We start from the raw sequence: 27,752 nt of genomic DNA on the forward strand, positions 1-27,752 counted from the left end.
GGGGAGTTTTGAACCCCTAAAACCCCCCCCTGGCTACGCCCCTGCCTCTGTTCATTACATTGTTTCTTGGAAACAGGGGAAAGTAATGTCTGTTGGATGGAAGATGAGACGGTTGGTTGCAGGAGAAACGATGCAGGAAAATGAAAGAGGAGAGGTGATAGTTGACATTGTCCTGTTAATCTTCCCCAAGCATTCAAACAATGACTGCACTCATTTCAGTGCTGCTTGCCAGAAATATTACCACTGTTAACAATGGTCTGGGAAGGGATAATAAGACAAGACTTCCATGTTTTTGGGACTGTGAGCATGCCTCTACCCTGATGTCACGACACCCAGTTACCGACAGCAAAAATGTTTTAAGGTTGGTTATTGGCAGAAAGATAAATTTTTTTTTGTTTGTAGCTAGTTTTATTGTAGTGCTCCTGTACCAGAAGTACAAACACCACACACGTTCTAAACTGATACTGTAACTTTTGAACACAGGCACACAGTTCAGTTCCAATTTTGGTCAGGAAAAGTCTGGAATTTTAATAGTCATTTCTTGATTATGAATCTGGTATTAACAGGGTCCACTCTCTTAAAATCAAGAAGAATTTCTCTGGTGCTACGATTTTAAAGTGGTGAAATAACGCTTTAGTGCTTACGCTGAAAATTATTATCTTTGCAATTGAAAATTTAGCATTTTTATTTTTAGTTTTGGGTTGTATTGCCCTGGAAATTTGACGTCGTACCGACCGGAGGCCATTAAACCCGGCCTCGACCCGCCAGTATTATTGGCTCCCGCTGGTAGAACTCTCCCCTCGCAAACTCAACCCGGGTCAAACGCGGAGTAGATACGCAAGTACTCCCAGTGTATAAATTTTGTCACGGAACTGCACCTGTTGCAAACAACCGATAATAATTCACGGAGTAAGCTTTTCAAGCCATCCCCTTAAATTAACGCGTGCTAAGAAATGTGCATCATAGAGCACGAGTGTTAGCCCCCTCCGGACACAGTGTTTAATGAACGCCCTTAATTTTCATCGTGGCCTAGAGCCTTAATTTAAGTAAGAAACAAGGTGCTGAAGCAATATCCAGAACAAACCCACAAACATAAACATAAACGGTGGTTTTTACCAACTAGTCAGTAGTCTTTAAGTTAACTCATCTTTTTAAATAATATTTGTTCAATTTCTTAAACTAAAGCTTTAATCAATATTTCATAATACATTTAATGTCAGCATTAATATTCAAACAAGGGTCATGTACAATTAACAAGTAAGTTTTCAATTAAAAACCGAATAATGGTAATTTCTTTTCTTCACTCGTGGTTTGGCGCGCGGCGGAACGGTTCCTCCCCCCCCCGCGCAACAGCCCCCTCCGGCAGTCTAGATCAGCTCGTGGCCCGGGGTGGATGTGTTCGTGTGTTCGTTCCGTGGGGAACCTTAAATTTAGTAAATCATCGATTCTTCACTCTGGTAAATATAGTCATGAATCAAATCCTTTGTAACGTCAATTCCCCACGCAACCCCGGGTCGGTTTTTACGGTGCAGGGCTTAACCCGGCCGTCGTAATTCCTGCCTTAAGGCCACGGGCCACAGGGCTGCCTTAAGGTCAGTCACTTTACGGACCTGGCCGACTTCAGGACAACCAACGAACTCCCCCCTCTAACAGACTGCCTTAGGGAGAGACAATCATAATTAATCAAGAGTAGTGTAGTGTAATATCATGTATCAATTATGTCCAAATTATCAACCAAGAGTAGTGTTGTGCAATATCGTGTACCCAAATATCTCCGTTAATAAATACGTGTACCACATGTTTTCAGTTCCAGTGCGTGTATTATATCTGTAGTTAGGCACCAGCCACCTTATGCTGAACAGGGAGTGTAACCATTGTCTACTAGCAGTTAATACCCCCTTAAGATACAGCCACCGAGTCTAGGGAAGCACGCTGGGGCTGTTCGACCCACCCCATTGGTTAGATGTACGAGCTAACCTGGCGTCCTCCTGGAAAAACACACCATAAAACACCACCAGCCCCTTAGACTCGCCGCGGGACTCGAACCCGTGACCCCGGCCGACAGCACTGGTATTAACAGGGTCCACTCTCTTAGAATCAAGAAGAATTTCTCTGGAGCTACGATTTTAATGTGGTGAAATAACGCTTTAGTGCTTAGGCTGAAAATTATTATTTTTTGGCAATAGCTCTTGCAATTGTAAAGTTAGCATTTTTATTTTTAGTTTTGGGTTGTATTGCCCAGGAAATCAGGTAGTTAAATAACAGTGAAGATTAATGCACATTTTATTTACTGCAGATTGTTTTGTTTTTGTAACCAAAACATATGACAGAAAGTTTAATTGTAATTTTTTTAACAGTGCCTAAATAATAAAATAATTTTTAATTTTTTTTTACAATTGCTTTTTAAGAGCCATCTTTGTTTGATGATTTTCATTAATGTTTCTGACCATTAAGGATTTAAAAAATAAAATAAAAATCTGGAAGGAGTGATAGTTAACAGTTAGGTTTTTCAGGTGATGGCTGAAGGTAGCTTCAGAACATCCAGTATCCCTATTCAATAAAATAGCTTTGAATTTTTTTGTTAATAATATCACATTGAGTCTAAAAATAAGTATCTGTTACACAGTATAAAGTTAATATTTGAAGGAGAATTTTGTGAAATGCTCTATAAAGGCAGTTTTATCAGCTAGGGCTCCGTAACGTCAGTGAGACTTGTATGCCGTGGGCAGGTCGGAGTATCAGTTCACCACTCAGCATTTTATTGCTTCTCGCTTCAAGCGAACGCACTTTGAAGTTACGTAGCAGGGATGACAGTACCACTTTCTCTTCGAGCAATGCAAATCTCTGACCTGCAATGAGACAAATTCAAAAGAAATGATTATAAGCCAAAATCATTTATCAAACATTTCAAACCAAGAACTTATTTTTTAAAAGTCTGCTTTTTGCTTGGTCATGACTATATGAAAATATTAGGAGTTTTATTTTGTGCTAAATATGGGTATCATACTAATATTTTTCAGTAAAATGTATAAGGATGACACTTCAAGTCTAGGATCAACCAAAGGCAGATCCAGACTAATGGTCAAAGGAAAGCCAAATTAAATTTCCTAATACAATTTTAGTACATTTAAAATTTAAATATTTAATACATTTTATTTGTGGTTCAAAAACAGCCTGTTATCTATAGCACTGCAGTAAAATAATACTTAAGTTAGTTTGGTAAACTATGATAAGGAATTAGAAGAAAATTAAAAAAAAATATTCAGAGTTCAAGGAGGGAATCATGCTGCTATGGCTCCCCTACTGAATCCGCCAGTGGGATCAACACTAAAACACAGATGAATACATCCCCAATTAGTTCGTTGGCTGTATTACATTGAAGAAGAAGTTTACTGACTTTTAACAGTACTAGTGCAATGACCTACACTTGAAAGGCAATACAAAGTAACATGGCCAGAAAATAATTTTTTAATGTGATATATTTTTTTTATTAAATGTTAAGCTATACGTGTAAAACTCTAAAAATTGAGTTTTACTTGTAACAAATAAATGAGATATAACTTAAGCTAACATATCTCCAAAATTTTATATTTATATTCTATTAGACCAGTTTGTTTGTAAGAATGTCTTTGAAAGAAGAACACAAATGATAATGAATAATTGTTGCTGTCAGAAACTACTTTTCCCACATACAAATGTTTATAGAAAACTAAAATAATCAAGTGGTTTATTGATTAGCACTTAAAATTAAAAAAAAAAAAAACACTAATGTTTGAATTGTACACATTATTGGTAGGTATTTAATACAAATGACACAAATATAGTAATTTAAAGTACTTCACATTAGATTTCTGACATTAAACTTGGGGTGCATTAACTGTTACAGCAGCATGACACCATCCCATGGTAGGTTTTTATCAGTAATACACAGTAAACACAGAAGAAAGGAAAGTAGTTATAAGAAACAATTGGGTTTAAATGAAAGTAATGCAAGCGTGTAACTCTCACCACTGCAGTTATGATTAAAATACAGTAGTTTATGCACCTATCTATAGTTGTCTATGACTATGTATATAATCATACGTCCATCACACAACTAAAAGTTTTCTTTGATAACCACTACCCTCACTTTGAGAAACACTCACCTATACAGTTCCTAGGACCCGCACTGAATGGGATGTAAGCGTATGGATGCCTCGTCTGAACTCTTTCTGGCAGGAAGTTGTCAGGGTCGAATCTCTCAGGATCGGGAAACTGTTGAGGGTTACGATGAGCTTGGTATATCATGACATTGATCTGACAGCCTGCTGGAATGAGATGCTCCCCTGGAAATGATTTAACTGTCATTTTTACTTGGTAATGAGCAACCACACTTGCAACATGGTGGATGTAGGATGATGATGATGATGATGATGATGATGATGATGATGATGATGATGCATGATGCGTCAATCCACCAGTGTGCCACTCGGTGCTCAGAAGGCATGAATGTGTGGCAGCACACATGCTGTGAATAAGTATGAACGATGCCTCGACCATGAGTTTCCACTGAGTATCTGGCCCAGATGAATCATGACTAGAGACAAAATATTATGGTTTTATTTTCAGCCCAATTTTGTTTTGGCGTTATTGTTTTTGAAGTAAAACTTCTTTGGATGCAATTAAAGTAAAATTTCAAGGCCAAATTATAATGCAACATTTACGTGAAACATAATATCTGAATCACAGGGTGACAACGAAAGTTAGTAACAGAGTTAACGTGTAGAACGTATGTTAAGAATGTTTCTCAATGGCATGAGGGTTTAAAAAAAAAGCTTACTTTCACAACCTGTAATTCACAACTCTAAACTTTAAGGATGGATCCGGTGTTTAAGATTAGAATTGTGACAATTTGTATAGACATTTTCAATAGGGTTAGGTATCATATTGTAGCTATCAAAAACCCATTAATTCATTCTTAGATTCCACTGAAGACATGGACAGACACTAGTAAATAAAGGTCTATTTTCAATCCATGATTATGCATGTTTCAAATTTCAAAGGACCATGTGGTCCCAGACATGTTGGAGTAAAAGAGCCTTTACTGTATCACATTTCAGAGTAGCTCTCATCCAAAGTCAGGCAGTTTCCAAACTTGCCCAAAGCCTTGAACGTCTCCTCTCTGGAAATAAGTAGCGATTAGCGATTCTCACCTAGCTTCACGTCGCTCTGGAGCAATCGTGCAATAAAATGAACGCTGGGATAAAGCCGGAGCGTCTCTTTGATTACCCGCTCCAAGTACTTCATGTCCTGTAGGTTCTGCATCGTGGCGGGACGATCTGACCCCTGGAAAATCTTCTCTTGCTCTTCGTAAGCAAGTGCCTTCACGTGGAAAAAAACATTTAATCGGCAATACCCAGTCAGTGAGTTTTAAACAATCAACAGGTAATGTTTTATAGTGTTCTAGTCAACAGCTTAATTAACTGGACAACACCATGCCTTTTAATTAAAAACTCAAAATAATTTTAACACCAATTATTAAATGAATAAACATGAATTTAAGTGTTGTACTTTATTATGTGAGTTTTTCCATGATTTTTGATTATAAGACAGTTAAGCTGGAGTAAATATTTACTGAAGTAACACATAATATATAGATACAATATTTTATGGTTTTTATATTTCGTTTTAAAACACAGGATTATGGTGTTTTTGTTTTTATTTTTATAAAAGCTGTTTTTTAATACTTATCAACCAAAACAGTGGTATAATTTTATGCTACATTTTTACCATAAAATACTTTGTAATAAATTGGTCTAAAACAGATACATTCATAACAATAAAAAAAAAAATTAATGATCATTCAATAAGAGATGCACAATAAAACAAATTAAAATTAATTTTACTTATTCATGCATTTTGGTACAATTTTCTGTCTGGAAATAAAGAAAATTCCTTGAATTTCAAACATGAAAAGATTACTTTTTTTTAATGATTTTAATTAAATTTTGGTTAAATTCTACTTAATTCCATAATATAACTGGCAGTTCAGCGATTTGTGGTGTATTAACTTGCATTTTGGTATTATACAGTCAGGGCCGGCGCGTCCATATAGGCGAACTAGGCAACCGCCTAGGGCGCCAAGTAGCTGGGGGCGGCGCAGCACGACACATAACAGCTCATATAATATGTTTAATGATTATTGAAACAAGATGAAAATGGATTTTTGTAACAGTTTGGAATGTTTATATTGATATAAGTAATTATTTAAAGTCCACGGTGACCTGTTTATGATTTGTAATAAGTAAAAAGTAAAAAAAAAACACAAGCCTGCTTACATCATTTGATTGTTGACAAAATCTTAGGCTTACGTGATGTATTTTGAGGCAAGGAAAATTTTTTTTGGGGTGTCCAGCTGGGGGGGGGGGGGGGGGGGGGGGGGAATATTAAGGTTTTTCGCCTAGGGCGCCAATTTACCTTGCACCGGTCCTGTATACAGTGTATTGTTGTGATATTCTGTGTTATTTGTTATTTTGGTGTTTTTCACAATTCACCATAATTATAATCTTGTCACTAATAATAGACTATCTGGTCAGATAATAACATACATATTACATGATTTGGTATCAAAGCCTACGTCTCTGGTGTGCACTACCTGTTGATCTTATCTTGGTAATTTGCTAAAAACCTATCAAAAGAATCTCTCCCTTGAACAGAGTTATTTACAACTAAATAAAGTGTTTCAAATAAATAGGGTAAGAACTTGGTGAAATTGTGGTGTTTTTAAGACAGCAAACTAATGGATTCTATCCATCACTTTAAGTTTCAATTCTGTAATTCCATATTCAGTGTGCTCAAACTGAAATTTTGCATTTTTTTTTATCTGACTTCTTAGTACGATAATGGTGGATATGCAACATCACATGATATAATTTTACATTAAAACACTTATAAATTTACCTGAACATCGGGATGTAGTCCTAGAAGAAATAAACACCAGCTTATAGCAGATGCTGTCGTATCATGACCCTGAAAAATACATTATTTATCAATGGTAAGAGCGAAAATTATTTTAAAATTAAAAAGAGAAAAAGCACACATTTTAATATCCATTACAGTAAGTCCTCGGTTTACGTCGGGGTTACGTTCCTGAAAACCGCGACGTAAATAGAAACGACGCAAAATGAGCCATGTTTCATGCCACCGGCCGGCCACGGCCCAAGGTCGGCCGGAAGGGGTAGGAGAAAATGCTGTGTCGTTGCGGGAAGTAGATAACACTTCTACGTGCGAGATACGTGGGTGGCCGAGCGGGCGGGCTGGTAGTATTGCATCACCGCGCAGAGAGCAGCGGAGAGCAGGAAGCGTCCCTCATGATGTATGATAAGATAAGGCGGTGAACGTGTAGCTTACGCTACATAGCATAAATTAACTACCGAAGGAAACAAAGAATTATAAACGAATTATATACGGTGTTTTGGTTAAAATAAAGATTTACGGTCATTGTAAACGACGTTATTGTGAATCGGCGACAACTTAAATTGAAACATGAGTACTCAAACATTAGTGACGTTAATCTGAAACGACGTAAATCTGTACGACGTAAATAGAGGACTTACTGTATATTATATAGAATTCTCTGGGAAATACTTTGTATTGGGAATAGTTTTGGTCTGACTAGAATGATAGCATAATATCTATTGTTAAAAGCCCAATGCATAATCATTTATTGTGTACGGTATATAAAAAAATATATGTACTTACTGTCTTTTAAGTGCACTAATACCCATTCACTTCTAATGACTACCATGAAAAGAGCATACATAAAAATTACAAAATGAAATATTATGTAACTATTCTGAGTGAGAGTTTAAAAGGCAGCTCATAAAAACAGGATAAATTTGAACTAAAGGTAAACTCTATAACAAATTTTGATTTTTTTTTTTTTTTTTAACATGAAAAACTTAATTAAGTTTAATGCAAAATTGCTTGTTACAGAAATGTTAGTATGTATCTTATTGTATGAGTAGCAAAGGCCAAATTTATGAAAATTTTTTCTAAACTAAGTTTCCTTCACGAACCAAGTGTGTTCGCCTGACTTACTATGTTTGCAACCGTAAGTGGAGTGTTCCATAAAGCTAACATTTAGTGAAAATGTTTCACAAAATTCCACACATTTGTAAACAAATGAAAGAAGGAAAACAAACAAACAAGCTATCACAAAGAAATTCTATTGCAGTGGTACAAAGAAGAAAAAATGATAGACACAAATATTGATTTTAAAACTAAACCAAAATATTACATAATAGCCTATTACGTATGGAACTGTTAGTTTTACGACTTTGCTTGCTGAGTATTATGTTATCCCTTTAACTAACTTTGGTATTGAAACAACCTATTAGACCCTTGTGGTGAAAGTTTACTTAATTTTTTTTTTAGGTGGTTTGAAAATCCTTTTATGTTTGGAAGTCTTTTATCTAAAATTTTATGTCATTTAGCACAAATCCTTTATAAAAATTATAGATAACCCAGTTAACACTTAAATGACGATTCTTGTACGTTACCTATACAAGTACAATGTTTTAGTCTGTCAGTCAAACACTTGTACATTCTGAAATGAACACATCTTAAAAGCATTCTAACCATGTAGCGTAACAATATGCAGGAATAACATTAACTTACCAATGTTCAAAAATTAATTTTAACAAAATGATGAAAAATGCCAGTCAGGCACATTAAGTACTTATAGTTGGCTAGTCTTAAAAATGTAAACAAGTTCAAAATTTCAATTTATTTCATGACTGCATCTCACTTCAAACTGACAAACACAAAAATATTTAAATATTTACAGAAATAATAAGAATGACTTGGCGTGAGATAATAAAATAAACAAAAGAAAAGGCAATGAAAAACTGGTAAGTGATAACTGGTAAGTGGTAACTTACTTCAAACATGAACGTATCGACTTCTTCCCGAATTTCTTCATCGGTAAGATGGTTATCAGACATTGAAGATTGCAATAACAGATCAAGGAAGGCAATACGCTTTTTTGTTCCTGTAACAATAATACATCAATATGTACCAATTTCACTTGAAAGTTATTTAACTGATAGGTATAACTTTAAACAAAAAAAAGTTAACTAAAAAAAGTTAATTTTTAGTTGAAAACAAATCTGAAAACAGTAGTTGAAAACACATGACACTAAAAAATGGCAACTGTAAAATATTAAATTTGTTTACATTGCCGTCGCCCGGGTTCTCGTGTTTGAGATCCGGCGGGGGTACCTAGCGGGAAGGCTGTTTTATTGCGTGAAGCGTGTCCGGGAAGGCGCCAGGCTAACTCGGTGGTTAACCACGAGGTGGGTCGTTGGGTACGAATGTCTCTGCGTGGCCCACTAGGAACGGCAGCGGTGGTCGTGATGTTAGGGGTCCCTGATTACTGATGCACTACTGGCCCTACACAGCATAGCACACTGATCCCTAACTGGATTGGGGAGGTTCACAAATAACATACACGAGTCTGGTTTGCACTGTCGTATACACGTCCCGCACGGAGTGTGCGGAGTGGACGTTTAATTAATGTTGGCAATTACACTTGCAGTTACAGTACACTATTTTCCCTACACAAATTACACTATGCTTATACTGGGCGCTCTGATGCGCCCTCACTAAGGTTAAGCCCTCACGCCAGTCGAGGTTGAGGGGAAGAGTTCGATTGGAGTCAGCCAATCCCGTAAATTGCGAACGGCGACGCTCGGGCCCACCTGTGTGGACCGCGGCTCGATATGAAATTAGTTAAAAGTCTTTAACTAGATGTGGCCGGTGCCTGTGCACTTCGGCAATTAACCTAATGTCTGTTATGGTGGGAGTCGGCCCGCGCCGTATGCTGCACTGCCCCGCGTAATGCGTTGTGCGGGGAGTTTTACGTTTACGCGGCTGGGATAGGCCCTACACCGTAAAAGGATCGGGCACACACGGGGAGTTTATTAAAAGGTTTTGGTGCGTGACTATATTTACCAGAATGAATTCAGTGTCGACTATGGTTGATGGCTCCCCGTGGGACGCACGTCCGTCCCGGTCCGCGAGTCGCTCTGTACTGGCGTCTGGCCCTGGCGCGAGGGGAGGGGTGAGCATCCTCTCGCGCCAAGGTTTCTAAAGTTCTGTTATTCGTAAAATATTATATTAATAACAATGTAAGTGGCTCTAAATTCACACATTAAAAATTAACAATTAACCTAATACATATATGTGTTTTGGAAATTAGATTTAAAAAGTTTCTATGAAATAAGTTTGAATAATCTGAGTCACACTGGAGACTGTTCGTCGCTTGATGACTGCTCCAGTGGCGAATGATACACGGAAATTTGGGGTGGTTTTAATTAAGTTACACACTACGTTATTGAAATTAGGCTGAAGGCCGCAAGGGGAGCACTCACAACTGTATTACTAAAAAACCACACGTGAGTGACCCGGGAACTCCTACGTCGCACTTCCCTTGCACGGGGTTGTTAATTAAAAGTGATGTATTCTTTAATGTGTGTTGAATTTACAATGTACGGGACTCGGGTTGTCTGGTCGATTAAGTCATGGGCGTTGATTATACCTTTGTTCCGCGGCGCTCGCCTGACTCGGGTGGGCCATGGCTAGGGGCGCGTTCCGTTAGCGGGGTCGGATACTGGCGGTTGCAGGTCAGGCTTTAGGGTGGCCTTCGGTCGGACGACGTCAACATAAAGTTATTATTATTCCTTAAATTAAAAAGAAAATTCTGTAGTCATTTCTAATGGTTGACTGCGTAACACCATAAATAAATTATTAGCACCATGCTTCTTCTTTTAATGGGTTAAGAAAAATCAACTTATAGCTATATAATCATGCCTGTATTAATTTTTGGATATATAAAAAATAACTAAATGTTAATATATAGGTATTAATTCATTTTAAAGAACTTTTGATGAATTTTCATTACAATTTATTATAAACCAGCAGATCCCTGTGGTGTAACCCGTGTTAAATTCTAATTATATTAGATCCCCTACGCATGCTACGCAGGCTACGCATGCCGATAAATCAACCAGACAGCTAGTTTTTTTCTGTCTTCAATTACAGTTATTGTGATTTCTTACTAAAACACATCTTTATCAAAATAAAAGGTAGCCTATAGTACTCAGGAATAATGTAGCTTTCTATTAGTGAAAGAATTGTCAGAATAGGATCAGTAGGTAGTTTCAGAAATTACCGTACTGACAAACTTATAAACAAACTTAACCTCTTTATGCTATTAGTATATGTAGAGTTGTAAAACATCTTACCTATTTTAGAGTCACTCATACTATTTTCCTTGAAGGCAGCTGCATTTGTTGCAATATATGACTTTCTTTCTTCAATTATCTGCAAATATGAATAACATTTTTAAAGTATGGTTTAAAATTTCTTATAAAAATTAAGTATAGATGATTGCCCTTAACAAAGTATATTTTGAAAATACAGCCTAATTTATGCAATATAGGTCTGTTAATAACACAATTATAAACATAATTTTTCATAAAACTTGAGAACAATTGTAAAATTTTGTGAATCTTTTTCACAAAATTTTAGCTGTATGGAACACTCCATTCACTGTTGCAAACATAGTAACTCAGGCGAGCACACTTGGTCCTCGAAGGAAACACACGTCTAACAAGACAAAGACTTACAAATAAGTGTAGGTACATAAATAATACTTAGAAACTACTACCAAGGAAAGTGTACAAAAGTCATTAAGATGCTCGATAACTGCACAGATTCAGTTTTCCACTGCCATATGTGGCTGAAACAAGAATTTCATGAAGAAACTGGTAATTTTTGAGAATAGTTTATTTTCACATGATAACCTGCCTTTCTAGCCACATAATGTGCAATAAGAGAAAACTTAACAGCGTTCTAAGCACACATACCTTCCTTGTGAAGTTATGTAGAACTTTCAGATAGTTTCTGAATTTCCGGCCTCTCTGAGTTTTCATGTAAATGAAGTCAAAATGCAGCCAAGGTCGCAAGAATCGATATGTCAATTCTTCTGCAACACTTTAAAGTTCTGGTTAGAAATTTAAGTTAAGCCTATCTACAGTATTCATGTAACACCCAACCATTGTAACATTATAAGAAATGTTAACTTAGAACAGTTCTACAAAAAATATAATAATTTCACATAAAGGGGATGCAAGGACAGTTCTAAGGAGAAGAGGGGGTATAGAAAGGAAAAGTGGGGGGAGGGGGGGTTGCAGGTGGCCCCAGTCACTAGTTTGTAGAGGCTGCAGGATGGGCCGAAGAATCGTGGATCTAATCAAGTATGAAATAGAAAGGTGAATAGAAAGAATAACTGTACAATATCTCCTAATGTTTTGATACTTCTCATTATCAATAACAATTTTTTCAATGGAAGACTTTATCACTCAGTTCTAGCGAGCTTGCATGGCATGCCTGTGTAGAGGCCCTGGAGGATAAAGAAATGCTGGGGAGGGAAAGAGTGGTAGAGTGGGAGGGGTGGATGCGGGTTCAGGCTGGACAGTGTAGTGGTGGGTTTGCAAAACAAGTTATGCCTGGTACGTTTATTGCTGCTGGACTCAGGGGGGGATGGGTTTCCTCCCCGGGCGAAGGAAAGCCTAGATCTGCACTGATAGACTTTGAGCTGAAATCACTTTCCAAAGCTGCCCATACCCGTACAAGCCTGGATCGGCTCGTCCTCCAAAGAGAAGGATACTTGTGCATGTGTGGGGCTGAGACGAGCCAGGCTCAGCTGGACCTCAGACAAGGGTCGTCGACGGGGCTTCGCTCGCTTCTGGCTCAACGTTGGCTCATGCCTGTGTGGAAGAGAGGGAGCCGGGCTCTGGTTTCAACACACTGACACTGCAGTCTGCGTGGGATTTGTGAGCAAGGAACTGTGTCGATTGCCATGTCCCAGATATTTATGGGCCTTGACTTTGCGACTAAATTGATAATGATTATCGTGTTCTATATTATTTGTTTGTGGCACTTTCATATATACATATTTTTGAACTGAACTAATTGAATTGATTTTGCTTTTAAAGTTTACACAGGAAAAATTTCCTAATGCCAATTTGGAATAGTTAATGAAAAAAGTTGACTATCCATGCATCGCTCAAGTAGGACTTCAATCTTTTTTTGGGAAAAATAAAATAAAAATCTTGATTTTTTTTGCAACCTTTTATAATTATTTTTTTTTATTTTCCACTTTTGTCTTTGTGAACACACCACATTCATCTAGAACGATCACTGCAGCTGCCACTTGCTTCGATGAACTCATTTCAGCTACTGCAATCTATGAGCAAAGTTCGGAATGTGTTCATATCGTGTGTGGTCAAAATTATCCAAAAGGGGCTTGTGAGCAAAGTTTGTCAAGCCGGACTCGCGAGCGAGACTCGTACGTCCATGGGCCCCTTAAGGGGCAACAATTAAAGTTATTTGCAAGCACTACATGTACCATACATGTTTCATTTCACCACAAAAAACTATCTGGCCTTTCGCTGTACAATTTTATTCACCAGGAAACTTCATTGGGGTTAGGACTTGTGACCACGGTCACTAACGTATTACACTCGTGGGGCAAAGGTTGCTAGTTCAATCTCCAACCCTGGCATTACTAATTTTACTGGTGGTAAAAATCTGGAGTACTACCATCCTGAGCCACTGTGCATAACCATGCAACATAAAACTCTACCTTTCTTTATGAGCTTTCGCAAGATGAAGACACAGCAGTTAAATCTAATGACCTTGAATGAGATGTCAATAACCACCTTAACCCTTTCGCTTTGGACTGACCGGGTGGTTTCCTTTAAATCACTTTCACTTATGAAGGATCTCTGCAAATCCCATCTGCCAGAGGGTTAGGAAAGAACAAACCTACATGTAATTTTCAGAGGTTTTATGCATTTCTTATAAAATTATATCTAATAAGTCTACATAAAAAATTAAAATCTAAGGACTGCAATTTTGTTAGTAAACTATAAATAGATGGGATTTGCAAGGAAAACACTTTCTAAACTAATTTTATATTTCAAAGGATAGTTTCCTGCTACAATAATTAAACCAATTTTACATCCACTTTCTGTAGAGGAAAGTTCTTACCCATAAACTGCTTCAACGTATTTAGATCGACCAACATCCTGAGCATAAACCTTCGTCCCCATTGTTGTCTCTGCAAATAAACACACATTTTATGTTTCTAGTGTTAGTAACTGAACTGATAAGTAATAATTAACTAAAAAAAAAAAAAAAAACTTTAATCAAAAGGTTGAATGAAGCCACTGGTGCCACATACAGAATGATCGGAAACTGCTGATTATAACGAGTGGTAGGGTATACCAAAACAAGCAAATTTTGTTAAGGAACATACTTCCGATAATGCAACCCTGCAAGTAACAGGTGCAAACAGCAGCAAGCCAATAGGAATTGCATGTGAAAATAGGCACGACTCCACTGGTTGAGAGGACAGCCGATCACAGCACCCTGACGTTTGAATTCTCCGAGGGAGGCAAGAGACAAGCAGGGTGCAGACGTTAGGCTTTAGAGTTAGCTTTGCACACTAGCCACCAGCAGTCTGGTGTACAGCACAGTGGATGGTTGTTTGTGGTAGTTTACAAGTTTGGCTTTGGATGGAACGCACAGTGTTGTCGGTTTAGTGAGTACTGTACTATGATCACAGAATTCATTAACAGCAACGGAATGGCAGACAACGTTTGCAGAGATGGCGGTTATGCACCTGGTACACGGTGAGACATGAATAATTGCAGCAGGAGCAATGGGCATTTACCAAGGGCGTGTTCACAACAGGCTTGTACCACACAGGGAGATCTTCCTTTTCACATCTGCCTGAAACTGACAGTTTCACACCATAAAGGGTGATGTACACCAGACAGCTGGTCGCTAGTACATGTGGCTTGCTCTGAACATCTGCTCCATGCTTGTCGCCTGCTTCCCGTTGAGTGTCACAACGCTGAGACTGCACATCCTCTAATTCAACTGGAGTGGCAAATATTTTCACACAAAATTAAAAATTAGTGCGCTTATGTTTGTGCCTCTAAATTTGCAGGTTTGTGTTTCCGGCCATTTATTTCTTAGCAAAAATGGCTTGTTTAGGAATTATCCACCACCCATTAAATTTATGCCCTCCAATTTCAGAACAATCTGTATACAGATAGTAATAACAAAAACAAATCATATACTATAACAAAACCTTAACACTCAATATATGGTAATGAATTACGATTAGGATCTCACAAATGAAATTGTTTTAAAGTACTATAATAAAGGAAAAGTCCTAATTATCGAAAACACGCGAGTAGACAAATAGGGCTATTCCAATAAAAATGTTCAAATCTCCATAAAAAAATTAAGAGTTTACGGCAAAGGTAAATGAGCTACTCAACTGTCTGTGAAATATGTGTGCACAAAATGATCTTGCAGGAATCTGCACCAATAACAGTGATCTTTATATATGAAAGGTCATTGACAGTAGGAGATTTCATATTCCTAGGTTCCCTGGAGATTACTGGATGATCTTGAAGAAAATTGCTACCAGTCATCTGTCAAGGTAAAAAAAATTAAAGAGAGAGAGAGTAAGAGAAAAACCTCATTAATGCTCAGTCTCAAACACTAAGTTGAATTTTTTTGATTTCTCGTAATTGATATTATTTAAAGGCTATTTCTGTAAATTTTACATGATACTTCTTATGCATTTGCTGTTCTGTTACAAATATTTTCAACAGATATTCACTAAGTATAATAAAATAGGTGTAAAAAGATATGCAAGTGCTAATAATTATAAATACACGTTCAAATTTTAACATTTACTATATTATAAATTATACCTAGTGAACATTTTGACAGAACAACAAATGCAAGAGAGATATTGCGTTAAAATATTTCCAAAAATAGCCCACAGAAAAAAGTAAAGTCGTAAATATTAATTAAACTTTCCATGCGAGGTCGAGCCTTGAGTAAGATTGCTCTTATCAAAGAGAAGATGATAGTAATAATGCCACCAACGAAGTTAGTCAGTGTCAAATGAGACATCTCGCTAACTTTAGTTACAGCAACAATGACCATATGACTATGGAGTGTGTTAGATTCCTCTGCTGAATTCAGAAGTACTTTAAATAAATAAATAAATAAAAATTTTTTTTTTATCTAGATTGTGTTATCTGAAATCAGCTGTCATATCTAACATTATGTAGTGTAGAGATATTGGACAGGCCAGGTTGCTCAGCCTGCGGGAGAACTGAGCAGTAAACGGAGCACAATGGTGGTGGAAAATAGCATCCAAGAAAAAGAAGAAAATAAAGTGATATTATAATATTTTAGAAACTATAGTGTGTCTCACTCTTAGATTGGAGTACTGAGTAAATGGCGCTCACATTCTCATTAATATTAAAAATCATATTTTGTATAGAATCTTTAATTATAAAAAAATTTAATATTTATTTAAATTTTATGATTTCTGATTTCTGATTTTTCTATTGCCATATTATATTAATAATTGAGAAACTATCTGTAGCAGTCCTCAACATTAAGAACAAGGCCATTAAATTATGTGCTGTGATCAAATAGACCCAAAATTTGTAATATTGATTTATTAAATAATGTAAAAATGTTTGAAATCTGTTAAGTCTTCTTAGAAGTAAAAATTTATAAAAAAAATAAAAGAAAAAAGAAAATGTATTTCCAAAATCCTAATTCCAAATATTCCTTTACAAAACATTTCATATATGCTTAAAAAAAATCTTCATTTTTTATTAAAATGTATTGATAGCTTATATGATCTATGGGGTATATTTGGCTTCGGAACACACCAAAACAAAGACAGCACTAAATGGCAAAAGTTATGCATTGGAAAAAGAGAGTAACCATCCTTTATGCTTTAATCATCAATAGTGTGATGGTGGAAACACGAAGATTTCTAACCAATAACTTTTGACACATCTGTGAAGTCAGTGCGACAAAAATGGCGGTCATGACAGACTTGCCGATTAGAAATATTTTCTGTTTTCATTGCGTCACTGGCGCGACGTGACTGAAATGAGTGTTAAAATTTATTTTCGAAAGATGGTTAGACTAGTGCATCGGTAATTCTATTATTACTCTTGATATTTTTAAGGCTTTTAATTACTAATTTCCACTATGAAATCTCATATATGTGTATACGCACAGAAATTTTTAAAACTGAATGTTTACTTTGAAACAAATTTCTCCCAAACATACCGGTTGAAAAAAAACCTGCAAACAGTGATATGGTTGTTATATGGTTGGTGCTTAAAAAAACAGCAAGAAAAAATTTGATCTACAATGGTCTATGTTTGGTTGTCTTGCGGTAAAAACAGCACGTGCACAATAACCGATGTTTCACTGTCGCAGCACTGCCATCTTTGAATTGCGCCGTCATGGCCAGTGGCGTAGCCAGGATTTGTTTATGGGGGGTTGTTGAGAAGCATGCCCCCCCCCCCCCCCCCCCCGTATTAAAGCGGGGGGGGGGGGGATCCGGGGGTCCTCCCCTGGGAAAATTTGGATTTTAAGGTGTAAAATAGTGCAATTTTAGCAGTTCTCGGTTCTTATATTTAAATATTGTGATTGTAAAATTTTTATTAATTTTAATATGAAATTTGTTTGAGTGATGAATAAGAAATTAATTAAAGATTTGTAGCTAAGAAGGAGGGGGGGAAGTTTGAACCCCAAAACCCTCCCCCCCCCCTGGCTCCGCCCCTGTGTCGTGCTATTGTGATTCCACAACTAAAACGCACGCTGTGACTCAAACACACGTCAACACGCTCTGGCTGCGGTGTGCGGGGCGGGTCGGGGCGGTCTCGACCGCACTCACCGCAGATGATGTCCAGGGTGCACCTGGTGATGTAGGGGTACACGTCGAAGCCCCCGCCTCCCGCGCGAGCTCTCAGCTTGTCCACCAGGATGCGGCTCTTCTCGCAGAAAACCTCCACGAAATTATGGAGAATAGCAAAGTGGAATGCAGGAGTCAACAGCTTCCTGTGGCTGTGCCATTTCAACCCTGCAGAGAAAGAAATTTCACACATTTTACTTAGAAGGCATCGTGGTTATACCCCCTAGAAAGCACAATGAACAATTGTTTTTTTCTTTCTATGGGTTAAAAAAAAAAAAAAAAAAAACTGTATTCAAGAAACCCCAATTTTTTTTTTGAGAATCAAAATGCAAAGTTTTTACAATGTCATTTCCAGAACAAAAAAAAATCTTTCTCTCTCTCTCTCTCTCTGCCTCTATTTCTCTATCACTATTTTTCTTTCTATCTATCTCTTTCTCTCTTTGTCACTCTCTGTCTCCATCTATTTCAATCCCTTTTTCTCTTTTTCCTCTTTTTTCTCTCTTTCTCCCCTCTACTATTTTTTTTTTCTTTATTTAGTTCTATTTAACTGCACTTTACAATATAAGGCCCTACACCAAATACTTTAGAAATAAATATAAAACACATTTAACAAAATACAGTATACTATAAATCATGTTTCATTTCAGTAGTTATAACAGTCGTACCTATAAAACTGCAACAACCATTTATTAAATTTAAATAAGAAAGAAAGAGAAACAGCCCATGTCTTTGGAAAAACCTTAGTATTTAGTTGCATAATGTGGTATTTTAAAACTGATAATAAATAAGTTTGAATTTGTAAAATTTTATGATGTGGGGTGGAGATTGTAAAAGGAAAATGAGGGTGGGGGGAGGTAAATAATATCTGCCCAGAGCGCTAGCTGCCTGAAATCGGGGCCACCCACCACAAAATCTATTTGAATGATTCGGAGCTTCAGGTAGGAATACGTCGGGAAACACATCTTACCAGAACTTGTTAGGAGTCCTGTTCCCAACCAAGGATGTAACAACTTGTATATGGACCCTTTTTCCAGATGTTTGGAACTGCTCATTATTACCTGTAAGATTAAGAGATTTATTTAATTTTCCAAAAGGTATCCCAAGATCATAACTGAACCAGAATTGACATAGTGGAAAACTACCTAGTTAAAACAAAAACATTGGGTAAAAATACTTTTTTTACATATATTTGAAAGTAGATGTGGATGGTTTATTTAAAAAATATATATGATGAAAAAATTATTTACACTTAAAAAAAAAAAGTATTTATATCATTAACGCATGATGGAAAAACACTCCCCCAGCAAAGAAATTTCAATTCAAAAACTTGCAACAACTATAAAAGAAAAATTGGCAATTAAAACACATAGGTAATAGTCTTTTTCCACCATTTTTCCCCCCAGAGTGGGTCTCACTCTTCAGGTGCATACATATAAACTTGCACTATGCCACAAGTACATGCGGAACTGCATGTAGTAGAAAATGTAGTGTGCCTTGCTTGCCATAAAAAATCTATAAAATCACAGCTGTACCATAGATTTGTATCATTTCGGTCACAGTGTTAAATTAACTGTGAACTGACTTTACTTTTGTCTTAAGGGGGTTGCCTGGCTAGGCGCACAAACTCTAAAAGCAACAGGGTGCTAAGCAAAGGGTAACACAGACTTATGCAGTACCCGTCTCTACGCTTCAACGCCAATTTTAGGCAGCAATTTTATAATCTTAAGCTATCTATCGTACTTAAACTACTGTGTGCCAAATTTGATATTCCTAACAATGTCTGTGAAAACACCCATTTCAGCTTTTTATTTTGTTGTCCAAAAATTATATGTTAAATCTAAATTATTAAATGAAATGACTATAGGAAGTGCAACTGCACTTAGAGGGCCTGCCTAGTCAGAGGTGTATCTGTGTTAGTGAGATAGGATGATAAGTGTGACGCTCACTGGTACTTCTAGCGCGGTATTGCCTCTAAGCACAAGGCTCTGAACTAGCGCGCAGTCTTCTCGTCGTGCATAGGACAACTATGAAATCTGAGCGGTGACCGTAACATTAAATGGCATAGAAATGAAGATAAACGTGTAATGCAAGTCCCTTAAGTGCTTCCAAGAATCCTTTCAGCCATCTTAACTTTTTTGAAAATACCGTTTAAAAACATAATCCAGAATCAAAACTACTTTTTGGCTCTCAGCGAATTCTCAAATGCTTTCGTAAACAGACCCCACTCAAATATATTTTGAGTAGTTTTCAAATAGCGCTATTTTACATGAAGCTCTGCAGACCATGTGTGTGCCCAGGTAGGCATGATCATTAAATGCTATTTGTAATCAGACTTTTTTAATATATCTTTAATGGTTTGTGAACAGCACATAACACTTGGAGCTCTGCAGGTCATTTTGGTGACCTAGACAGGTGGCCACTTTAATGAAGCTTTACTGAGTTTGAGTCATCAACTAACCTCGAGATGTTCAGGAAGACATATATTGATTCCAGGGTGAGATCCAAGCCAGGTGCGGAATATTGGTAGGTACCTCTTTTGGCGAGCCAACACTTCCTCCATCAAATCTGGAAAAGCATTTTAATACGAGAGAAGGCTTATCAAAAACCATATGTGAAATTTGTGGTGTGCAGTGTATTATCCCCAAATGAATTCCATTGACTTTCAAAACACTATTGTTTAAAATAAATATTTTAAAATTAAAAACTATTTATTTCTGCTGTTTATTTAATTTTCTATGCAGCCTCACTACCGGCTGTAGCGAAGACCTGGTACAGCTCTTCTGGTTACAATAATTATTATTTTTGAAGAACTTATTCTGATAAAAAATATTTGCACAAGAATGTTTACCACATTATTTATAAGAAACTAGTAATTATTTATTTCATTGGACTTAAAACTGAATCCCTTACATGCTGGTAATTTTATTAAAGATTTGACTAAACATTAACGTGCAAATAAACTTAACAAAAATGGTACAAATATTGATGGCTAACCTGGGATTTAAACAGAGCACCTAAAAGTTTGGGTTTTGTGTTTAGGCTATAGAGGTCGCCAAGAGCATACCTAGAATTTCATTTAGAGGGGCGTGAACATAGAACCACTTCTCACACTGTTTACTTTCAAATATTATCCATTTGTTGGAAAGAATTATAGAGGTTTTAGAATTACAGGGGTTATATCCCCTCATATTTCCTCCTAAGTATGTTCCTGGAGGTCTCCTCCACAAGAAAATGAAAATGAATGAAGAGAGCATCCCACGTTTTTAGTTCTACAGAGTTGTGGTGCATTATTTGGCTGTTGGACAAAAAACTTAAATTTAAATTTTATTTTTAATTTTTAGTTCTTTAAATTTTAAAAGCGTGGATTTTTAAGTTTTTTTACACTTGATCACACCGTAAGTATGGCCAAATAATTTCAAATATAGTACCCATATTGCCATTAACGAACCTTGGACACATTTTCCACCATACCCTTATGGATACACAAAAAGCCTGGTTATTACCCATAGTTAAAAAATAGTGATTTTTTGACCCTCTGGCCCATCCCCACTCCCTCTTAACAGTAAGGTCTTAAGTTATCAAAATATTGTATTTTTAGAGGTTCTTTATATGTATGCAAAATTTCAACACATTCGAACGTCGAAAAGTGGGTAAAATTTGAATGGAAATATTTTATTACATAGTTAATTCATACATAGGTACAGGTGAAGCTAATAAAAGCGTGGTATAAAGAGGCGATTTATTACAGATTCTTGAGCGCAATAGTAGGTATAGGCCTAAATAAAAATTACTAAAATGGATTATTGAAATGCTTCTCGTGCACTCAGAATTCCAAGGGAATAAATAGCCTATTAAAATTCGAATAAACGACTTTTGTATTATATCATGAATATGACAGGTGTTGTCGGTGATGAGTGGGAGGGGGGGGCGGGGCCTCGCCGCAGAGAATGCAGGCAGGCGGTCGTGACGGCTCGCTGGCCTTGGAGCGTAGTATAGCTGCACGCAGACGCGATGCGCCTCGGTGAACCAAGGTCATGCGAGTGGCCTCGCGCACAGCCGCTGCGAGGCTTGCACCCGACACACTCCGCGATCCAGCACACCTCCGCCGCGTCACCGGCGACGATTCACAAATTCCGGACGGAGTAGCTGCGTAAGAAGAAGAAGAAAAAAAAAAGGCCCCCAGGAGCTATCACTCACTCACTCACTCTCTCTAGGTATCATGATGATGTCGAGGACGGTGCCGATTATCGGGTAGGCGGGAGGCCCGGGCAACTTGTTCACCAGCGCCGCGACGCGCGACTGCTTCTTCGCCGACCTCCACGCGAGGACGGCGCAGAGAATAACGGCCAACGCCGCCAGGCAGACAGGCGCAGTCGTCGCGTCCATGTTTGCTCGCCTGCGGGGGAAAAAAAAAAAAACCCGCTGTTTTCGAATAATAGGGATGCGTGTCCTTTATCGATGCAGCCTTAAAAGAGCTTGCTTAGTCAGGAGTGTATCTGAGTTAGTAAGGCGGGTGCTTCTAGCGCAGTATCGCCTCCAAGCTCAAGGCTCTGAACCATTAGCTACGCCTAAGCTTTGTTTATAAAATTAATTTACTTTAAAATAACCACAGCAAGTATTTGTATATATTTCACACACTAAGATAAAAATGAAAATAGTTACAGAAAAATAAAATTAGCCGTAGGTAAGTAAAATCTTCTAAAATTTCATGGGATAAATTTTTTTTTTCAGTTGGTAAATATTATAGTTCAACATTTAAAAATAAACAGGGCTGGTCCCGGGCCCACTCCAGGCCCGGGCCCTGGACCCAGGGGTCCACCCAGCCCCACCCTTGTGGGGGCCATGTCCGTCCCTTCCTGATCCCGTTGTTCCGTGGGTTCCCCAAAATCACTCCAGGCATATGATCGGACGGATCCTTACAAAAGAACATGGCCGATTATTTCAACAATTTCCCTTATTTGTACAGTATGGCAATACTTTCTTTATTCACGATTTCTCTTTGGGATTGCAGGATTTTTTTTTTCTTGACTGAACGTGAACGTCAGCAATCGCTAAGTAAACAATACGTTTGTTACTTTTACAATCATGGCAAAAAAAAAAATACGATCCAAATTATCACACAGTTCTTCAGCTATCAATCAAAGAAACAGAAATCGCGAAGAATATTTTTTTCAGACAGTGGATGTGGAAATACCACGTCGGGAATAGTAGCTACTGACATCTGAATCAACGCCGGTGGAAAACGTGCGCAATGATTGAAAGTAATTCATCTCTTTAATGTGACGTAAAAAAAAAAAAAACCTGCCGCCAGGAACGTACGCAAGTTGAAAAAAAAATTGGGGATATTGGGGGGGGGGGGGGGGGGGGAAAGAGAGATAAATACACACTTTTAAGGTAGGCTCCATGTTTTTATGTTTCGCCGAAAATGAGGTCATTACAAACGGTAACCAAGCGACACAATTCAGGGACATCAGACTATAGTAAAGAACCGTCCCAGGACTGCCCGAAGTGGTTTAGACAGGGTCGTAACCAGGGGCGTGGTTCGTGGGGTTGAGACCGCTTCCTTACAAGGATTTAAAAGAAAAGATAAGGCAGAATAAGAAAATTACGGCAATTTAGCTACTTAAGGTTACAGAGATATTATTCTGGAAGGATTATTGTAAGCCTTAGTTGGCTACAATATTGCCCATTTACAGCCCGGCGTACTTCGTACACAGAAGCGGCAGGGACGTTTTTTATAGTGGTCATTATTTAATGCTGGTTTGCATGTGTTTACTGCATGCCTTTCATAAAAACTTGACATGTAATTAATAACATTAATAAATAAATGTATTTATGACTTGTTTTAACGAAATCAACAATTTATTATAAATAAGAGCAAGTATTAAAAACAAATAAATAAAAACGAAAAAAATAACACAAATGGTTCAGTTTTCATTTATTAAGAAAAATCATTACTTAATATTATGTGTGTAAACGTTGGTATCCTAAGAATTTACTATTCCCTTAGATTTCAGCGTGACAACCAATTTTATTTTAAAAGTAAACTGTAAAGAAAACCTCACAAAATATCCAAATCCTTCACCAAATCCTGTCAAGTTCTATGGAGTTTTTAGGCCCTTTCTACATTGGCACGGAAATGGAAACGCATCACGTAAACGGTGACGGATAAAAAAAAAAAAAACACTAACACGTCTCTGCTGCTTCCACAATGCAAGGAAACGTAAAAATTGCAACCATCGGGATTGTATTTCAGGGTTCCGAAATATTAATTTAATTAATAAAATATATTATGCTTCAAGACCATAGCAAGGGCAAACTTTACATATATAGCAAAAATAAACCACAAAGGAAAAAAAACAACACTAGGTATCCTTGTAATTGAAATATTTTTTAACGTATTTATAACATAAACATAGGTAGGCCTATCCCTGTAACCAAACACTCGGCTTCTATTGGCAGCACGTAGCAAAGTAAAATGAAGAGCTCAGCATTGCCAAGTTAATCCGTACCGGTCCGTTTCCGTCGGCGTGCTATTGTAACAACTCTGTTCCGAGAGATCCGTTTCCGTTTCCGTGTCAATGTAGACGCGGGCCTAACGGCCCAGGTTTGGGGAAACCACAGAAAACCTAAATAAGGATGGCCGGACCGAAATTCCAACCCGAGTCCTCTGGAATGCGTTCCCGGTGTCTTATTTATTGACAGAATTAATTTTCTTTCAGCCGGGTACTTATCAAAAAAACGCACCAAGGGACCCATGCACTTGGCGAGAAATACCGTTGTTGTGTGTTCGTAATACACATAAATTTTAAAGGAAACTACTTTGGTCTACGTATTAACTATATATATTTTTTTCACAAAAAAAAGATTAACTACGTTGGATGCTTACTTTTACACTTCGCACCCGCTAAAATCTTTTGGCTGGAGACCTTCAACATACCGATAATTGACAAATTCACCAATGTAGCATTTAAACCTTCCCAAAGATGTCTAAGAAACAGCCCAGGGGTCTATTTTGTTACATAAATTCAAACGTTCTTAACGTTCAAACGTTCATATATTCAAATGTTCTTCCCCAGGAAAAACTGACTATTGGGGTTCGGAGTGGAGTGCAACTAGGTACTCAACTCGTGATCCGGATAATTTACTGGGCATCGAACTACTGACTCCCGTGACGGATACCACCCATTACTTTGTCGACGTTAGGGCCGTTCCCGTGGTTTGGAGTCGCTGCCCAGCTGCTCCGGTAGAGAGGGTACGTGCCACGTGGCAAGGGAACTACCCTAACTCGGGTGAAATGATAAGAGTTTATGACGTTAAGCTGGGTTTAATGCACACGTCACACACTGTACATGGGCTGTCACGGCTCCCCTCTGTGACAGTCCATCAGGGCGAGGCCCGGCTCCACGCACTTTGAGCGCGACACGACGCTACCAGTGACCTGACTGGCGGTGACACGACAGTGACGCGACTGACGATGACACGAAAGACTGACGTAACTGCCGACGCGAACGACGGTGACGTGACTGACGGTGACGTGATTGACGGTGACGTGAAAGACAGTAACGTGACTGACAGTGACGCGAATGACGATGACACGAACGACTGTGACGTGACTGACGGTGACGTGACTGACAGTGACGCGAATGACGATGACACGAAAGACTATGACGTAACTGCCGACGCGAACGACGGTGACGTGACTGACGGTGACGTTCGACTCTCACTCACGACTTCGCGACCGCACTCTCTCATGCCACTTGGCGACTGACTCTACCTATGCTCCGCGACGTCTCAGCGGCCACCCCCCTTGCCGCGTGCACATGAATCTCCCCTCTTCCCTTCGTGTGCGAGTGCGTGGAGCCACATGGTCACAGGCGGGGAGACGCGACTCAGTCGCCCGGGAATCACATCTACAGGTACATAACAAGACAAATATATATATTTACACCCTCACATAATTACATAAACAAAACCTTTTGTTACACTTTTGCGCACGGGCGCCGGCGCACACTCAAGCCTGAAGCAGCAACGGGCAATAATGGCCTCAATGAGCCGGAGGAGCACTTGGGACGACGTCAACTTATATTAATAATGCGTAGAAAATAGGTTATAATTTAGACAATAAACAATGAGGTTATATACATTTTTTAAATTTTTGATTTCAGTTTAATTTTGCTGGTTATCACCCGAGACTTGAAGCTGCAATATGTTAGCTGCCAAAATATTGCTATAATTGTAATTAAGAGCGGAGAATAAATCAATGGAATTCGGGAGCGACGGTTCGAATCCCCGTGGAAGCAGTTTCTGCTCTTACTGTCTGTGCGACTGTTTTTTTTGTTGCCCGTGTTCGTCAATTCTTTTGGTCCCTCGTTGATAGTGTAGATGAAGTAAATCTGTATTACTGCTTGCAGTTACACTCCGCTTATAATAAAGGCGAGACTTTTCTATTAAGTGCTTGGCAACACAATATCGTGAGGTCATACACAAAATAAACATCATTCTAGCTAATCATTAATCAATATTTACTTTGATAATTTTCTAAAGATTATTTTGCTGTCTCCCCTTATTTTAGAGCGTACTGTTTATGTTTTGAACATAGTTGCGTCTAAAAAGTGGGTGACTGTGACGTGGAGAGCTACACTGCGCTGTGCGTAAAGGCGACTGGATACTTGTTGAGTGCGCCGGAGTCGCCCTTAACGATGAATTAAATAAAAATACCGCAAAGTAGGTGGCCTCCGTGGAAGGACGATCTTAGGTCTACAACTTATAAGTAAATAATTAGCATGCGCATCAAATGACAATCAAAGAGCTTACCTCAATTTGTTTTCACACGAGTTTTAAAACCTTGATTGCTTCAAATTCCATTGATCTTGTTAGAGTTTACAGAACAGCGCCGCTAAATAGTTGTAAAGTTTCAAGGTTCAGGGTCAAAGTCAGATTGCTGCTGTTGCTGCTGCTGCTCTCTACAATTTTCACACGAACCATCAGAAGCGCCGCGTTTGTGTAGTTCACGGCTCTGACGGCAGATGGGCTACGCATTTACATAAGCGGCCTTTTATGAAATGTCCTTTCAACAATGGCGTGTGCGGATACAAGATTTTGTAATGGGGGAGGGGTAAAATATTGAAACTCATGAATGTAAAAACTATTTATTAAATATAGTGATTAAAAACCAATAAGAAAACTATATTTATTTATTAGTTCTCATTTTCTGTAAGATACCTACCACGTTGTCTTGTGAATATAAAGTTTGAATGGGTGTATTTGCATTTTAAAAGAAAACGTGAAAAAAAACTCAGTACATATGATTGTTGTTGACGATAATGATTATAATGGATAACGGGCTTTCACATGAGCGTAATCTGTAGAATATGATACTGCACACACATGAAGAACACAAATAAATAAGCTCATGTAAAAGTTACAAGAATTTCTGACCCTAAAAATAAATGCCTGATGCCTTTCTGACTCCAATTGTAAAGGTTCGATCAGGATTCTGATACCTCCAGAGTAAACTCTGGAAGGGGATGGGGAAAATTAGTGGATTGAGTTTGGTGGAAGGGCGAAATTGTATCGCGCTGGATTCGGTATTTTCGCACTTATCGATTAAGTATTTGCCTTAGTCCGGGAAGTCTTAAGATATACGTACTCAAGTATTCCTACAAATTCGTTCTGTTCATTAAAATAAATCTATTTATATTGTTTCCATGGATATGCATTTTACAGATTTGGTCGCGGGATGCCTCTACTCCCTCTAGCGTCGAACCAAAGACCCCCAACGTGCGCGACCCGAGTGCCGTACATCCTGGACTATCGGCTCTACACGTTGGAATATATCATTTATTATATAAAGAGTAGTTGAGATAAACTACTACTTTACGGAACACCT

The 27,752-nt window shown here is 38.0% G+C and overlaps 1 protein-coding gene across 3 annotated transcripts; it reads right to left on the minus strand.

Annotated features, from left to right (window-relative positions):
• Positions 1-387: 387 nt before the first annotated feature.
• Positions 388-26,864, minus strand: LOC134532936 (cytochrome P450 4C1-like). Of its 3 annotated transcripts, XM_063370008.1 has the most exons (13): positions 26,678-26,864; positions 22,066-22,256; positions 20,319-20,425; positions 18,828-18,918; positions 17,843-18,028; positions 14,098-14,167; positions 11,910-12,036; positions 11,286-11,364; positions 8,922-9,031; positions 6,940-7,008; positions 5,193-5,361; positions 4,146-4,325; positions 390-2,849 (listed from the first exon to the last, which is right to left on the minus strand). In XM_063370008.1, exons 2-13 carry the CDS (start codon positions 22,244-22,246, stop codon positions 2,683-2,685), a joined length of 1,536 nt encoding a protein of 511 aa, XP_063226078.1. In that variant the 5' UTR covers positions 22,247-22,256; positions 26,678-26,864; the 3' UTR covers positions 390-2,682. The 3 variants fall into 3 exon arrangements, with proteins under 3 accessions (XP_063226079.1, XP_063226080.1, XP_063226078.1); XM_063370009.1 differs by lacking the exon at positions 4,146-4,325 and having other exon boundaries at positions 388-2,849; positions 26,678-26,814; XM_063370010.1 differs by lacking the exon at positions 22,066-22,256 and having other exon boundaries at positions 388-2,849; positions 26,678-26,799.
• Between the last annotated feature and the right edge of the window lie 888 nt (positions 26,865-27,752).

Source organism: Bacillus rossius, chromosome 6 (assembly GCF_032445375.1).
Source record: "Bacillus rossius redtenbacheri isolate Brsri chromosome 6, Brsri_v3, whole genome shotgun sequence".
NCBI classification, from domain to species: domain Eukaryota; kingdom Metazoa; phylum Arthropoda; class Insecta; order Phasmatodea; family Bacillidae; genus Bacillus; species Bacillus rossius.

Coding starts and splice junctions, on each gene's coding strand:
- LOC134532936 (XM_063370008.1), bottom strand. CDS start 22,246: ATGGACGCGACGACTGCGCCTGTCTGCCTGGCGGCGTTGGCCGTTATT. Junction 4,326..5,192: donor CCAGAGCGACGTGAAGCTAG/GTGAGAATCGCT, acceptor AATCATTTCCAG/GGGAGCATCTCATTCCAGCA. Junction 2,850..4,145: donor GGGTCCTAGGAACTGTATAG/GTGAGTGTTTCT, acceptor GTCTCATTGCAG/GTCAGAGATTTGCATTGCTC.